The sequence below is a fragment of the Chiloscyllium punctatum genome, chromosome 26 (genome assembly GCF_047496795.1).
Source record: "Chiloscyllium punctatum isolate Juve2018m chromosome 26, sChiPun1.3, whole genome shotgun sequence".
NCBI classification, from domain to species: Eukaryota; Metazoa; Chordata; class Chondrichthyes; order Orectolobiformes; family Hemiscylliidae; genus Chiloscyllium; species Chiloscyllium punctatum.
The window spans coordinates 15,633,890-15,651,398 of record NC_092764.1 but is presented as its reverse complement, the minus strand read 5'-3'; the positions used below and the strand labels follow the sequence as shown (position 1 = coordinate 15,651,398).

The following is a 17,509-nucleotide window of genomic DNA, read 5'->3' as shown; positions in this document are numbered from 1 at the left end:
GTTCACAGCCAACTTTGCGCACTTAACGGGACTTTCCGCACTCGATGAGGAACACTCGAGCAATGATGCCAAAAGCTGTCTTGTGTTCTTTTATCGAGTGCATCCACCTGACAAACCGACGAGGAATGTTCCCACTGATTTTTACAAAGAAAAACCACATTTGATCATCAAAACGCACCTGCACGTTTGGTGCCTATGTGAAAGTAAGAACCACTCAGGGATATTGCCAGTTTTATAGTGGGAATGAAAGACAGGCACACCATTTTCGGATCTATTTAGCTTAACGCATTCAAACGCAGCTTTTCCTTCAAGCCGTTTTACTAAGTGTTCTCTCCAAACCTGTCGACCATCGTCTCACCTGTTTTACGATCGAGCATCCTGAATGTTGCAGTGCTGACATAACTTCGAGGAAGCTTGTTCATAAACACACAGACACACAAATACAGATACAGTCAGACATACACAAATACAGACACACATCACACACATACACAGAAACACAGGTACAGATAGTCAGACATATACACAAATGCATACACACAGACATATCACAGATACATACACAGAGACGCACACATACAGTCACATATATATAAGCCAACAAATGACTTGGAACAAATCGCAATCTAACACTGTCTTTCGGCCATTGACACATAACACGCGCACAAATATAGACAGAAACACAGATACAAACAAATGCATACCAGCCGACACGAACACACAAACAGACACGAACACACAAAAGATCACACAAGAACGCACACAGAATAACATATATACAGACACGCAAGAACGCAAACACATATAAACACATGCGCAAGAACACACACACAAAGACAGACACACAACCAAACCCAGACACAGAAATGCTCAAAAACATATGCATAGACGGACAGATATGCAAGCGCAAAAAGACAAACGGACACAACATAGACACAGAAAAATACACGCACACGCAAATACAAACTGACAGACACCAAAAAGACAGCGACAAATCTATACACACACATGCACACACATCCGCAACCAATCTCACACCGCTCCCTCCAAATGTATCTCTATTCCTTAATTTTTCGTAAGTTTAAAGTTAACAAATAACCCGATCGAACTTTCATCTTTTAAAATAAATAAGTCCAAAATCTTTTTTATTGTTGTTTTGAAGCTACCATGAAGGTTCTGAATATTTGCATTAGAGTTACTGATGCGTTCCAGTGACTGATGAAGTGTATCCTAATGGCGCTGCTCTATTGTCACAGTCAATGTTAACATGCCCTGACCTATGAGAAGGTTACAGAATGCGACATAGAATGTCAAACAGGTCTGTTTTGCAGGTTTATAATTCTATTTATCCACACTCTATCTTAAATGTACCTCCTCGTGTCTCCGACGCGAACTATCCACACAACTGGACTGAAAATGCTAGCGAATCGACCTTAGCTGCTGTTGGAATCATCTGTTTGTATGTGATTTATTATCTATCTATCTATCTATCTTTTTCTCGAACGCATACAATCCCTAAATATCATTGAAATAAAACAAAGAACAGCGGATGCTGGAAATCTGAAAACAAAAACAGAAACTGCTGGAGGAACGCAGCAGGTCAGGCAACATACATGGAGACAGAGAAAAACAGAATTTACGTTTCGAGTCCAGTGAGCCTTCCACAGAACTGGATTTGAAACTTAACTCTGCTTTTTTTCCCCTCCATAGATGGTGCCAGATGTGCTGAGTTTCTTCAGCAAATTCTATTTTTGTTCCGTCAATGTAATTGTTTTGGGTTAACCTGTCCGCTTCTTCAAACGCTGTTCCATTGGTTGCTTTATAATGCGGCACTAAAGCCACACAAGTGTATCAGGCCGCATACCATTTGACTTTTAATTGCTTTAGGAGCTTTTTGGGTGCGGTATTTTATCGTGATTTCCAGATGCCACACTTATTGCTCTGTCTGACCAGTCACGTGTACCGGTTGTAGTGTCTAATTATAAGATGCTGCTTCATTCTTGTAGTGAGGGCCAGTGGTTGCTTCAGTTTGTACTTCCCGCTCAACCTGGTCATTAGAAACATTCCCGCAAAAGGTTAGCCTTCACGCCATCCAGCCGTGAGGGGCGAGCGAGGGGCGCACCTTCTCTCATTCTGGCTTCAGATTTCGCATAAACAGCAGGGGGTGGCATTTCTCCAGCAGGAGACTATTCAGCCCATCGTGCCCGTGACAGCCCTTCGCTGGAGCAATCCGTTTGGTGCCCACCCTCGTAGCCCCGTAAGAAAAGTTTCCCTTTCTGAGGACGAATTCGTGTCCCTAACTGCCTTGGCGTAATGGTAGTGTCCTTACCTCGAAGATAGGAGGCCCAGGTTCAGGTCCTACCTACTCCATATCGCAACAGGTTGGATTTTAGATGTCTATATATCGGAGGTGCACTAGTGTTCTTGAGGTGTAATGATAGTGCCCCTCCCTTTGAGCTGGGAGGCCCAGCATCAAGTCCCATCTACACCAGACGTGCGCCATTAACACGATTCAATAATTTGATTAGACCTATTGACATACATGCGCATTTGGAAAGCTCTCAATGAATTTATTTTCGCCAGCATCCCTGGCGAAGCATTTCGTTCCTCAGAGAATAGGTAGGTCCCTCCTGATGTGCATCCTGTCTACAATCCCGCGGCAGACTTCCAAATTTCCCTGGTTCTGTGCCCTGCAACATAAGGCGCAGCTGCCATTGGTTTCGAGACAAGGTAGCGTGTGGGACATCCCGAAGATTCCTGGTTAACTTCTGCTTCTGTCCCTGTCAGTGCTGCCTCAGCCCGCTGCTGCCTTCCTCCAGCACTCTCTGGGGGGGTCATTTTTTTTGTTTGTTTCAGATTTACAGCGTTCGCTCCAACTTCCATCCTTCCTTCTCTCTCTATCCCTTTCATCGATGCTAACTCGCGGGATACCATGTGATGACAAATGAGCTGGCTAATATCAATGTAAATGGCGCGGGGTGGGGAGGTTTTGGGGGAGTGTGGGGGGGGGGGGCGGAGTGTGGTAGGGGTGAAAACTCTCTTCTAAGTCCTAGACTTTCATTAACTTCCCAGCCTACTCCTGGTGTGGCGAATCCGGACTGGAATACAGAAAGGAAATCCTTAACGCAAACGTGTGGGGGCTTCCAGAAGGTTGTGATAGGCGCTATATGAATGTCAGTTATCTCTTCTACAGGTTAGGGGCCCTAACCAACAACAACAAAAAAACTCCATCTTTTGTCATACAAGTGTGGACTTTTGGTTCTTTTATTACTTGGATTACAACCCGTGGTTCTCTTTACTTGGAATACAACTCACAATCTGACCAATTGTTTTTAATCGAAGTGCGAAAATCTCAAAAGTCGTTCAGCCCAGCAACCCCCTTCCCCCCCCCGCCCCCACCAAACACACACACACACACACACACCCTGACCCAGAACCCCCGGCACACCCACCCCTTCCCCCTCACCCCTACCACCTTCACCTTGCGGGACGTACAAAGGTCCCGCTGATTTATCCGCAAGTTTCAATCTGACTGAGGTTGCAGTGAGGGTGCAAAAGTGTTTCCACTCTGGTAACACCTGTCACCTCCGTTTGTTCTGGTAAGCCGGAGTGATGCGACAGTTCTCGGATTTGTTGACCGACCCGGCACCCCCTCCCTTCTCCCAGTTTCTGATCTCAAACGCTCCAAGCCCACGCTGTGTGTAGCCTGTTGCGGCCGCCGCTCTGTGGGTGGGGTGACATTTGAAAGCATGTAGCTCGGGCCCATTGTTCTGTTCACGCCGCAGAACAATCCCCTTTGTGCGAGAACAAACGCGTTGATTTTTTTTGTTATTGTGTGTTGTCCTTCATTGAATGCCTTGGCGGTTAGCGAGCGTGTTTTATTTTCTCTCTCTCTCTCTGGCTTTGTTGCTTTCCAATCAAATGTTCTAAATGGGGATTTGACACGTACTCTGTCGCAGGGCACACACACACATACACACACACACAGAGAAACACAGCGGTCTACTGTTGGTTTCTACTGTGATGCCGTCCTCCCCCCTCTCTCACCGAGGGGGGACGGCACCCAACATTTCTCAAAATTAAACTTCGAACACGTCGCAACCAGATTCATCTAAATCTTCAATGGAAAGTTATTTTTTCCTTCTTTCTCCAATGGAATGCTATAGACTAACTAGAATATCAACTCCCAGTGTATGTTGTTAGGGGTGCATGCTTCCCCACTGTTTACTTACAATTGCCTGGAAATTGTGCATATGAAAGATGGAGGGGCGGGGATGGGACGGGGATGGGAAGTGAGGAGTAAGCAAAAGCGAGTGGGAGTGCAAGGAAAGAACAGATAAGTCAATAAAATCAGGCGAAAGGGTCCAAGATTGCAGAGTTCAAGTGTAGGGATCTCAGATTAGAGTAATAGAGATGTACAGCACGGAAACAGACCCTTCAGTCCAACTCGTCCATGCCGACCAGGTATCCTAAATTAATCTAACCCCATTTGCCAGTATTGACCCACATCCCTCGAAACCCTTCCTATTCATATACCCATCCAGATGCCGCTTAAACGTTAACCGTGATGTGGAGGTGCCGGTGTTGGACTGGGGTGGACAAAATTAAAAGTCACACTGCACCAAGACTATAACCTGGCGTTGTGTGATTTTTAACTTTAAAATGCTGTAAATGTACCAGACTCCAGCACTCCCGCTGGCAGAGAGTGTGGTGCTGGAAAAGCACAGCCGGTCAGGCAGCATCCGAGGAGCAGAAAATCGACGTTTCGGGCTAAAGCACTTCATCAGGATTGAGGGACTTCCTTTGACAGCTCATTCTACACACGCACCACCCTCTGTGTGAAAACGTTGCTCCTTAGGTCTCTCTTATATCTTTCCCTTCTCGCCTTAAACCCATGCCCTCGAGTTCGACTCCCCTAACCTGGGGAAAAAGACCTTGACTATTCACCCTATCCATGCCCCAATTGGTTTTATAAACCTCTACAAGGTCGCCCCTCGGCCTCCGACTGTCCAGATTAGAATATGACAAACTCATTCTGATGTCCAGTAAGTGTGGGATTCTCACTAATTATATTTACCTTTTCGAACACATTTTTAGTATTCAATGCCAGTGGTTGTTTTCCATCCTCAATCTACCCTGATGTAGGCACATTAAATGGTGGAAGTCCATGAGTTTTAAATTGACTCACGAACAAGGACAAGTTCCCAAGTTGGGATGGTGTGTGTACGAATTGTAAATTACTCGTTAGTTCCTGATGTGTTGTATTGCTGATCCGTGTTGTAGTTCAGGTAGTCATCGAGTTATTTCTGCATTAGTGAATAAGCAAACTGCAGCGAGGTTAAAGGTCGGTAATATGGTGCATTCACAGCTTTGAGGGGTAGGTTTGCTGTGGCAACAGAGAGCCACAAGCTTCCTGCACCAATATCACAACGGACCTGGTGCTAACTAATTGCCCTTAAAACTGTCAGTGTCTGTTTCCACATTCTTTCAGACATTCCAGGCACAACTTAAAAAAAAACAAACATGAATCATGTTCACATACATTTGGACACCACTTGGGCAGATTTTCTGAGCCGGGGGTGGGGGGAGGAGGCGGGGAGGGGTGGTGGTGTTGGTGAGCAGAGGTCCTTTGCAGGTTTGGGATTGGGGGAGTGTGGCCCTGAGCTGTAGCAGGGCTGACGGTGAGAGCGCACGGCTGCGAGTGTGGAGCCGGGGATCCGGAAGGAGAACTGCTTTTGGAGGTTTTGGATTTGTAGTCGGTGCTGGTTGTCATGTTTCTCTGGACCGTTTTGCTTCCTAGAGAGACCAAGGTTTGACTAACCATGAACAGGGGAGTGTAAGAACCCCCGGTTAGAGGCAGAAGCTCGTGTAAGGATGTGAGGATTTATCTTCAATAGACTGAGTAATTTTGAAAAGAGGCCAAATAATGCTCGAATTAGTCTCAAACACGTTCAAAACCTAGAGAGAGAGAGAGAGAGAGAAACACGGTACGGCCAAATGTTTCCTCATTCGTCCTTACATTCTTACTTCGAAGTCACTAAAGGACATTGGTTTGACTTTATCAATCGAAAGCTACAGTATCTATTTGTTCACCATCCTCTCGTTCATTCAAACAAATATTGACACCTGAACTTGCACCCTTGTGTTTTATTTTTTGTGCTCTAGAAAGATGGACTCCCCTGTCATTGTGAAGAATGGCCAAATGCGGGACTTCATTCACAAAACGACCCCAAATGTTGTTAGGGTCGCTCTACAGTGAAATGAACCCTTTTGTAACTATCACATAAATGGCGATATGATCCGCTGGGCCTTAACTTGTGAGGCAGACAGTGAAGTTAAAGCAAGGCCAACCAATGAAAACAGCTTAAAGAAACGAATACAGGTCCAACTCCACACGCCAGGAGGAAATGGACTCTGTTTAAAATATGCATATTTTAAGAAATTAATTGGATCAACGAGCTGACCCTTCTTTAATTTTGTTGAATTGTCTGCAATCTGTTACCATTCATCAGTTGAATGTTTAGCGAAATAGGGGCCCGGACAAGAACGTTATCCTTTAATGGTAATACTGGATTAGTGGTGCTGGAAGAGCACAGCAGTTCAGGCAGCATCCAACGAGCAGCAAAATCGACGTTTCGGGCAAAAGCCCTTCATCAGGAATAAAGGCAGTGAGCCTGAAGCGTGGAGAGATAAGCTAGAGGAGGGTGGGGGTGGGGAGAGAGTAGCATAGACCACCCCCACCCTCCTCTAGCTTATCTCTCCACACTTCAGGCTCACTGCCTTTATTCCTGATGAAGGGCTTTTGCCCGAAACGTCGATTTTGCTGCTCGTTGGATGCTGCCTGAACTGCTGTGCTCTTCCAGCACCACTAATCCAGTATTTGGTTTTCAGCATCTGCAGTCATTGTTTTTACCTCCTTTAATGGTAAGGTGACTGGTGATACGTTTCACCAGCACTTCGACCGGACGTGAACCAGGTAAAAAGCGAAACTGCATCCCACACACCCCACTCCTTGACGGGCAGAATGCTCTGCTGCTCATTGTCATTTTAGAACACATAATTTGTTCTCCTCCTACTACTACTTTTTTTTGTTGGAAGAATGAATCTTTCGTGTATTGATTTTGGATGGATGTCATTCACAGTAACCAGAGTCATGGTACCTATCGAGGGCGAGACTTCGTTTTGGGCGATGGACATGTGGGACCCGAAATAGATCTGAATTTATATAGAGCCTTTCACACACTCAGGATGTCCCAAAACTCTCCCCCTACCCGACTTCACTCATGGAGTGTGGGTTTCGCTGGCTGGGCCAACATTTATTGCCCTCGAGAAGGTGGTGATAAGTTGCCTTCTTGAATCTCTGCAGTGCATTATCCTGCAGGTGGACCCAGAACTGAAATTCGTTTCAAGCTGGTGATCACTTTGGGAGAATTTCCACACTAAGAGTGTCTATTTGACCAATACAAATATGCCAGGCACAACATTGAGCCTTCTACCTTTCCAGCCTGCTGCATTTTCATGTCACTTAACATTATTTAGTCAAAGTGCTCACTGATTGATCGAATGAAACTTTTTAAAAAAGGTTTCCTTCTCGGTGAAGCGGTGCCTACGAGATGTGACTGAATGTTATGTAACACAACCGAACACAGTCAATGGACGTAAAAACATACATTAATGATGACCGTATGCTTCACCGGGCTGATGCACACCAGAAAGTTAGGTTACCCCACGTTAACCTTGAAATGGTATCATTCAGCAATAAAGAAAGTTCATTCTGCACCGAGTCTGCACTGTGAACCTTTGTCTTGTAAACACCCTCTCCACTTAGTGGCTCGCAATCTTGGGTTTTCATTGAATAATTGTACACTGAGTGCTTTCAAATTGTAGGCAGATTCTATAGCCGGTCACGAGCACCGTCTTCGAAGCACAAAAGGCAGAACTGAAACAGGTTGATATTCTGGGTGGCAGGAAGTGTGACCAGCCTGAGGCAGTGCATGTTCAGAAACGTGCAAGTGCAGAAAGCCAAATAAAGTACCAAGAATTTCCCCCTAACCACCCCCCTCCGAAGAAAAATAACCTTTGCAATAATTGGCTCCAGATTGAACGCCTTGGAATGTGGAGAGTGCCCATTCCCAGTAGAATTTAGCCAAAGGTACACCTTCGTCCATTGTGTTTTAAATGTTGTGCTTTCTTTTGTTTTATATATGTATATGATATATATGTCGAACTGGAGCCTGGAAGTAATAAAGAGAGTTATTGGTTTTGGCGAGGGTATACTTGCAAGTGCTTTGAATTACCTTATTCCCAAGTTAGTGCAAAACAATACCCTCATCAGCTGCTTTATGCTGTACACCAACTTGAACGGTACATCGAATTCCGTGATGCCTAGCGACTGGGGGTGGGGGAGGGGGAGGAGTGAGACATGTGACGAGGTTTGGTTCAATCGTACGCCACCAGGTACATTGGGCTATAGGTGCAACAGATTTCCATGACGTCTTACTTTTCGAAAAAAAACTTCAAACATTGCTTTCTGAAAAGACAGTGAAAAGTGAGGCCTTGGGACATTCACAAGTTTGGGCGGCACGGTGGCTCAGTGGTTAGCACAGGGTCCCAGGTTCAATTCCAGCCTTGGGTGACTGTGTGGAGTTTGCACATTCTCCCGTGTCTGCGTGGGTTTCCTCCGGGTGCTCCGTTTTCCTCCCACAGTCCAAAGATGTGCAGGTCAGGTGAACTGGTCATGCTAAATTGCCCATAGTGTTAGCTACATGAGTCAGAGGGAAATGGGTCTGGGTGGGTTACTCTTCGGAGGGTCGGTGTGGACTGGTTGGGCCGAAGGGCCTGTTTCCACACTGTAGGGAATCTAATCTTGTTTCGTGATCTGTAACCTCAATTATGCCGAGAATGCCACGTCCCCAATAAACCCAACACGAATCCACCAAAGGTGGTCAAGTTGCCAGTCAGTTCTGATGTTCTGTGTATGCATGTATTCAATTAAGTTCCCTCATGTACATAATAGACTCAAGGAAGTATCCCATTGCACCCCAGGCCCCCTCCCCCCCCTCCCCCACACACACACACATACAGACAGAGACCTTTCAATAGTCCCGGTTGTACAAGTTGTTGGGCTGGAAAGTCGATTTAAAAAAGAGAGAGGAAAAAGAAACAGTTGATGTTTCAACAGTCGGTGGTAAGGTATGTAAGCGAGCTGCAGCATCACATTGAATATCCGGTGTGTGCAACCCCACAGTACGTTTTAAGCAAATTATTTCCACTCCCTTGCAGAAACGGGATCATTCAATTCCGTTCAGTCTTGGCAAAAGCCTCCTCAGCACAAGGCAGTTAGGTAGCATTGGAAAGGAGTAAGTGAGAGGTGAAGCGGAGATGGAAAAGAGGGAAAGAACTAATCTCCCGGGCTGCTGTCTACGGTCCCTCCGCGTTGTGACAGAATAATTCATTTATGCTGCTTTTTAGAAGAAATTTCTTTTGCAATTGCCGAGTTCAGAGGTTTTGTTTTCTTCTTTTGAGGTAGCATTTGTGTGTTAAGTTTTGCCCACGGACAACTCCACCTTCACATACAGCACAGCTAGTGATTGCATCTACTGCAATTGGGGTGAAATCTTACAGATTGAGCTATTAGCAGTATTGCTCATTCTCTGCCATTAGTAATGCTTTAGACAGCCTGTTCATTCGCACAATTGCAGCCAGGTGTTTAGCCCAAACTCTCTCTGTTCGTGTGGCTGCAAACAGTTAAAGAAAATTCCAGGACCAAGTTCAAGGTCCAACATTAACTCTTCCATATTTAACGACCAGTTGTAGTTTTAATGTACTTACCCTTTGTAAAACATGGGCTATTTTGGGGTGCGTTTTCGGACACTTGCCAATTGCAGGTATTCCGGAAAAAAAAGGTGAAATTCAAGAACATTGTAATATACATACACAAACAAAACATTGGGAAGAAACGTGGTCAACCTAATACTGATGTCTATGCAGCCAATGTGAATACATGTACGTAGGTACAATCTAAATACACACTTGTGATCTATTTCACTAGAAATCTTCAACTTATTTCTCACATGTTTACTGCAGAATTTCAAAGCAGTTGCACATTCACTCAGAAGTGCCTTTGTACTTTTCCCCCTCTTTCTTGCACTGTTTTAAGGCGGTTGTTTCAGACCAAGTTAGATACTATGCCATAACCTCCCACTCCCCATCCCTCTCCAAGCCTCCAACAGGAAGCTTCTGATAACCCAGAATGTGCTGTCCTCAAAATCATCCTTTACAACAAAGAGTGGGTAACGAGGAATATGGAGCGGTTAGCAAGTGGGTTCGTGAAAGAGAGAGACAAAAAAAATATACATTTTTCTTTGCAAGTCAGGTCAGTTGTCATGAAAATATTAAAATGAAGTGAACATAAGAAACAGGATTACACATTTTCATTTACTGTGCGCCGTACAGGGGGAAACGAGATTATCTTTTCTTGAACGCAGCGAGATGTCACGCCTCGGAATGCACTACCTGAAAGGGAGGTGGTAACGCAGTCAATACTGACCTTTAAACGGGACATGGATATTTGGGTCGAAGAGGAAGAAAGAATGACATGGCTATTAGGGAAAGGGCGGTGGTTGTCTAATTGGATGTCGCTTTCTAAGAACCAGCAGAAGCATATCAAGTCGGGAGTATTTACAAAAAGGACAAGAAAAATAAACTACACCGTGGGCTCTGTTTAACCGAATTCCATCTATATACTTGTAATTTATATTTTCACAGGATGTGGGCGTCACTGACATTTATTGGCCATCCTGCAGTGCCCTTGAGAAGAAAGTGCCATCTTGAACTGCTGCAATCCTTGGGGGTAACACACAGCGTTACTGGGAAGGAAACTCTGATATTCCCATACATGAGTTGCACATACCTAGTCTATGTACAGTACATGCGATAGGATACAAGTGTGTGCGACTGACCCTGAGAGAGGTGTGAATAAATGTGTGGGACAGCGTGTAGGCCAAAACTCTGGAGGAAGAGGTGCACCAATTGAGACAGAAGCATGTGAAAAAGCAAAGCTGGTCTGAGAGAAAGTAGGTGTGCGTGTGAGAGCGAAAGAGAGAGAGACTGGCAGGAGGACTGTGTATGTGAGAGAAAGTAAGAAAGTGCGTGTGCGTTTACGAGAGGAATAACCGAAAAGGTTGAACTGTGAAGGCTCTCTCTTTGTGACACTTGTGCTTCTCCACGCAGTTTCATTGCTCGCTGCACTTTAACAGCCTCAAGCTGGGAGCTCTCAGATTTCAGTCACATCACGCCTCCTTCACTTCTAACCAAAAGCCCAGCCGTTTTACTACCCCCCCCCGCTTTATCCCTGATGGAAATCAAAGCTCCACTGAACGGACAGAGTCACTGCATTGGCAAAGCAAAACCAAAACCTCGACAATCCCGTGTAACGAACAACTGAACAATGCCCCTGATTCACCTCGATTAATCCGCATACTCAAATACCAAAAAGCCGAACACGTGGGACTGAAATAATCTCCAGAGGCTGCGCCAGTCTTATTTTCTGATGCAGTTTTTTTTTTAAAAATGCCCCTCTCTCGAGGTTTGACATTTGCAGGGGGCTGGAATGCCTCCAGGGAAACTCAGTCAAGTATCTGCTCTTGAATAGCGCCAGAACAGTGATGGGCCGCTGTACCTATGAAGAAGTATGTCTTTGCAAGTTGCTCGTGTCCCGCCATAGAAATGCAGCGGGTCTAACACGATATTTAAAGTAGAGAGCAACAGAGTTGGGGGTTATTCATTGCAACAGATAACAGTGGGGGATTTCAAAAGAATCCATGAATGGCACCCGTTGCAAGCAATTGTGGGTGACATAACAAAAGCACCCATTCCTGACAGGGAGGGCTTCAGGAACCACTGTGTGTTAGTTTCCCCACCGACAACTCCCGAGCCCCGGCCAGCCCCTGTCTCTGTGATAGCCCCATGTGGAAGACTTCTGTGTAACTAATGCACACTGTCTGCTCCCTTTTTGCTGAAGACAGGTCTTCTGACAGTCATACAAAAACATCATTTCCTATCGTGGATGCTAGAGCCAGACATCACACGACACATCTGATCAAGGGTTACGTATTGTTTCACATCAATAAGCTTTCATGATTCAAACCGTGACAGTCCCCCGAATCCTGGTGACAAACAAACACAAAACACACATTTATGAACGGGTCAAACTGGGCCGAGTTGTAAAAACACACGCCAGCGAACGCTTTGAAGTTGGGCATCACTCAAAACTCGAGCTATCACAACACACTGTCGACAATTTACAAAATGAATCGTCAAAACCAAGCAAGCCAGTACCACATTCATTCGAGTACCTTTTCTACTCTAGACCCAGGGATTTTCTGTTGTCAGGTTGGTGCAGCGGACCCCAATGAGTTAAACTGCTTTTCATTTCGAATTGGACGGCCTGATTGATATATTTGTCTCGATTTAACCTTTACCACCCTTTAACCTGAAGCGATTGTGTTTGCAATTTGTGACCTTCCGAACGATCGATAGCGGCCTGTTATGTAAAGGGAGATCGCATCAACCTGGTCTTAACTGTATAAAACTGAATGTCGTTTTCTTTTTGACTATATATATTACCTCCTCGCTGTAATGTTTCACAGATGTATCGCACCAATGATTTGTGGGAACATTCAAATGACATTTTCCTCTATTATCACTATAATATTCGGCCCCCAAAAGACTGGGTCTGTGTTAAATAATTGGGTGAAGACAGCCGCTCAGAGCTGGTACATTTTCAATGTGGAGAGTGGCTAGACATATCAAGGTTGGTTGTGCTCAGCGGTCTGACAGATGATCATTAAGGATCATATATTAAAATGTTTTATTGTTTACGGTTTATAGTGCAAACTAAATTCAATAATCGAGATAAGAACTAATGTAAAAATAAGTTTTATGTGTGCTCTTGCCAATCACCCTTTTCCTGAAAACTCACACCAGGAAGCCTGGATTCATTTCTGTCTTTGACATATTAAACTGCACTTGCTAACAGATCCGATTATTTATGTTTGAATGTTTGCGATGGGAAAGAAAACGACTTTCGTAGAATTATTAGAATGCTATTGTGCCCCGTTCGCAGCTCAGAATGAACAGTCCAGTTGGACTCTGTAATCATGAGGAATTTCTTCTCTGGAAATATACATGTGTTTGACAGCAATTTCTTCAACAGTAGAAAAAAAGGTTTTCCCAGTTAATTAGTCAACAGCATTTTTTAGATCACCATGTTTTTTTGTGTGAAATTAGAACTAAGAGTTGCTATTTTGAATTATCTAGACTTGTCACTAAGACCTTGTGTTTTGCCCAAACGTCCAACTCTTGAGCAAATAGAACTCTGGCATTCAAATTAATACTTTAGACGAAAATAGACCCGATAGTGTCAGTGAGAAACTTTGATCTGGCGGATTGCTGAACACATTACAAAGCGAGATGGGTTTGAAGCCTGTAATACATAGAGTGTCCCGAATAACAGCAGCAGATACCATTGTCAGATGCTTCACACGTTTTAATCTATCTACAGCACCCAGCAATTGCGCATATGTTTCCAACACCCCCTCCCTCCCACCATAACCCGTGTTAAAAAAATCAACAACTTTTTATAAAATATGTCAAAGGAAATAGGGCGGAGAAATGGAAGACAACACACATGAATTAAAATCACATGTGGCTGGCCAAGAATTCCCGATTTTTTGAGAGCTTTTACAACTTGAAGTTTCAAAAAAAGAGTGTTAAACTCCTGCTGGATTTCAACATTTATTATGGCTTGTATTTGTCAAATTTGAACTGACACACACACGGCAGAAGACTTCCTAGAAAATGAGATTTCTAACAAATATTAAACAAAATATCACCAACACTTGCTTAAAACTAATCTGTAAAACCTGATTGGGGTCTGTCGCCTATTTAAAATGTTGAGTCTAAAAACTGTGTAAAACATCAATAAATTACTGTCCATTTTGCACTCTGCAAGCAATGGTCAAATTTTCCATGAATAATTGTTTTAAAAAACGCATTAAAGTTCTAAAAATGTATTTTTTGCATTTTATTTCCATTTGCTTACTGTAATGTATATCATATATAAAACATGTTCCATTTTATTTCAATTCAGTCCCAGTATTTCACGCACTGGGGAAGAAATTATACAGCGCCATGAAAATGTAATCTTCCACCACCTCACACATGCACACACACACACACACTCAGAGATTAAAGACCGGCTCCTCCCCTTTAATAAGACTTTGCTTGGAAATGCAGTCTGAATAAAAGCGAAGGGCCACTCATTGCTCACCTTCCGCTTTCCAACTTGTAAAACGCAACTACAAAAATTTCAACTTCTTGCAATTAAAAAAAGAGCATCCATTTGCGGTCGGACACCATTGCAGCGCCTTCCTGTAAATTAATTCCTGGATATTTCCCGTCCAATTGTCCACCAAAACAATTAAACTGATTTTTAAAACAAACTTCTTACCTTAGTGCATTCGACTTTATATAGATAGGGGAGTACCATAAACTATATTGACTACCTCTTTGTAATTTAACAACAGGCCTTAACTTTGCAGCTACAGCTGGTAGGGATACAGAGCTTTCCTTTTCTACAAATATACTATAAAGGTGTAATTAAATTAGATTACATCCAACACACACACACACAAAAACACACACATTGAAAACTCATTGAAGTATTCACTTGCACAGTTAACCCAAAACGCTTGGAAAGAGTTTAGCCCAATGTTTAATAAATTTATATACTGTTTTGCGAATCAACACATCACTTTATGTATAGAATGTCCCAAACATTACGCAGTAATTGCTTTTTTTTCCTTAGCCACAGTCCCAGTCTTTGTTATATTGCAATCCAGTCTGTCTTTTTTTTGCAGGAGTTCACACAAAATGAAAGAGTTGATGTTTTTGAAAAGGCCCGAAATAATGTTAAAGTAGCTCCCCCCCCTTGCGGATGCAAAACTTTTTTTCAGGGATGGGTTGATGAAGGATGCCATTTTCCTCTTTTTTTGAGGGGGGGGGGGGGGAGTTGTGCATCCGAGTCAAATAAAAAAGTAAAAGTAAAAGTCACGAGTATAATTTCTTGCCATGCCGTAAGTGAATTTTAAAAAAAAATCCATTTTCAACAAACTAATTAAATCCATACATGTCCAGCATGCAGGGTTGATAATAATATAGTCCTTTCACTTTAAAAAAAACACACAAAAAATGATATAGCAAGCATATAATGCATGAGATGACAGGGTGGGGGAGGAAGAAACGCCAGTTTTGTTTTAAAAAGTTTTTTAAAAAGTTTTTTTTAATGGGGTAGGGGGTATGGGGTGGTCTGAGGGTGAAGGCACAGCAAATCCACAAACTCACATGAAGAATTCCGGAGACGAAGGATTGTCACTGGACGATCCGGTTTCTCTGAAGCCGCTGGTCACCAGTTTCTCGTACTTTTCCTTGTAGGCGTCCCTCTCCCGCACCAGCCTGCTGATCTCCTGTTTTAAGTGTTCGACTTGCTGCTGGAGCTGCGTCTTCTCGCTCTCCAGCATGTGCCGCTGCTGCACCCGCTTGAAGCGACAGGACTGAGCGTAGCCGCGGTTCTTCAGGGTCCGCCGCTTCTGCTTCAGCCGGATCACCTCCTCCTTGCTGACGCCCCGTAGCTGCCGGTTCAGCTCCCTCACCGACATGGTGACCAGCTGGTCATCCGAGAAGCGGTCATCGCCGGCCCGCAGGTGCGGGTGCATGGCTCCGGTGCCCGCAGCGGCGGTGCCCACTCCTCCTGCCGCCGCCGCCGCTGGGTGCTGGTGCCCCTGGTGGTGGTGGTGGTGGTGGTGATGGTGCTGGTGGTGATGGGCCACCACAGCGCCGGCTGGAGGCATCTCATCGCCGGCCAAGCCCGCTCCAGCCGCCGGGGCATATTGCTGTTGCTGCTGCTGTTGTTGCTGTTGTTGCTGCTGCTGCTGCTGCTGACTTCGGTAACTCTCGAAGCCGGCTTGCATCTGCTGGTGGGCGCTGCTGATAAGGGCCTCCACCGCATCCTCCGGCGTAAAGCTCAGGGCGTCCGGGTTCAGCTGCTGATAGTTGGTCATCCAGTAAAAGTCTTCCAGGTGCGCCGCCTTCTGCTCTCCGGGGCTCGGGGCGCTGAAGCTGGGAGACGGAGGCACCGAACTGCACGGGGTGCTCATTGGCGTGGAAGACAGCGAGCCCCCGATGCGGTTGCAGTGACTGCCCGGATTGCCTTCCGAGTCCACCGGCTCCTTTTTGACTTCGAATTTCATCAGATCGAAGTCATTAACATATTCCATCGCAAGGGGACTGTTGGGTAGGTCGGCGTTGCTGATTGCCAACTCGGATGCCATCGCTTTGTTGCAGTTGGTATGAAGATGCCCACTTCTCCAAACGCCAGGACAGACCCCTGCGATTGCGGCAATCAGACTATTCTGAGCAGACGGGGAGAGAGCCAGTTTGATTCCTTTTTTGTTTTTTTTTTGCTGGTGGTTGGTTGGATTTCTCTCCCTCTCTCTCTCTCTCTCCCTCCCTCTCTCTTAGGATTTAGGAAGACTTTGCCACACTTTAGCGATTTTTTTTTTGCAAAATGAAGAGGTTAGAACTGTTCCGGCTCCAATCTGCTACAGTGCAGAACCATCGGTGAAAAACGATCTTTCCCCCTTTCTCTTAAGTCTGAGCTTCATGGACTCTGCGCAGCCGGTCTGATTGTTGCTTCTGTCTTTCTCTCTCTCTCTCTCCCCCTCTCTCTTTCTCTCTCTCCCTCTCACTCACTCTGCTTCATCGTGGTCGCTCAGTAATTTTTTTTGTAGGTGGTTGTTGCTGCACTGACAGCCTATGTGATGGAGGTAAGGCTCTGAGCAAAAAGGGACGGGGTTGGGGGGGGGTGGGGATGTGAGATAGATAGGTAAAGACACAGTGAGAGAGAGAGATTAAAAAAACAATATTGCGATGGTTTGCTGCTTTGGAGGGGGAGGGGGTGGGGTGGGGGAAGGTTGGGATAAAAAAAATCAGGCGAAGCCCCCAACGCGAGTTGCGATTTTAGCTGCAGAATGGGAATCGCCGACTCTCTGTTTAAAAGCATCGCTCCTTTTATAGAAGACCCGACGTCAGATTTCAAATGGGAAGTTGACTACGCGAGTCAGCCAATGGGCTAGCGCCCCAGCTTGTCTGCTTAGCATAACGAGGGGAGCCGGGCAAAAACTTTTTAAACTGTCAATCACACAGCCTACATCAGCTGACTGTCAGCTGGCGAGAGAGAGAGAGAGAAAGTTTTCTCACTCTCAGGGGCTTGGCGAGGTATCCAAGAGCAAAAAAAATGTGGAACCGAGTCTGAGAGGGATAGATCTGTGTGTGTGTGTGTGAATTCTGTATCAAAACTGTTATGCACGGTTCCAACTGTGCAGTCTTTCTCCTGCGTTAAAATGGCTCTGGAGGTCCCTGGTTTTGGAAGAGCCCCACACAGTTGGGC

The 17,509-nt window shown here is 45.0% G+C and overlaps 1 protein-coding gene across 3 annotated transcripts in view; it reads right to left on the bottom strand.

Moving 5' to 3' along the window:
• The window catches only part of mafa (MAF bZIP transcription factor a), a 350,756-nt gene extending 333,641 nt beyond the window's left edge, over positions 1-17,115 (bottom strand). For all 3 annotated transcript variants that reach the window (XR_011964233.1, XR_011964234.1, XM_072595867.1), the window contains exon 1: positions 15,406-17,115. Coding sequence is in view for 1 of the 3 variants with exons in the window: in XM_072595867.1 (XP_072451968.1) it covers positions 15,406-16,391 (986 nt within the window). In the remaining 2 variants the exon portion in view is untranslated. The remainder of the gene's footprint in view (positions 1-15,405) is intronic.
• Positions 17,116-17,509: the final 394 nt, after the last annotated feature.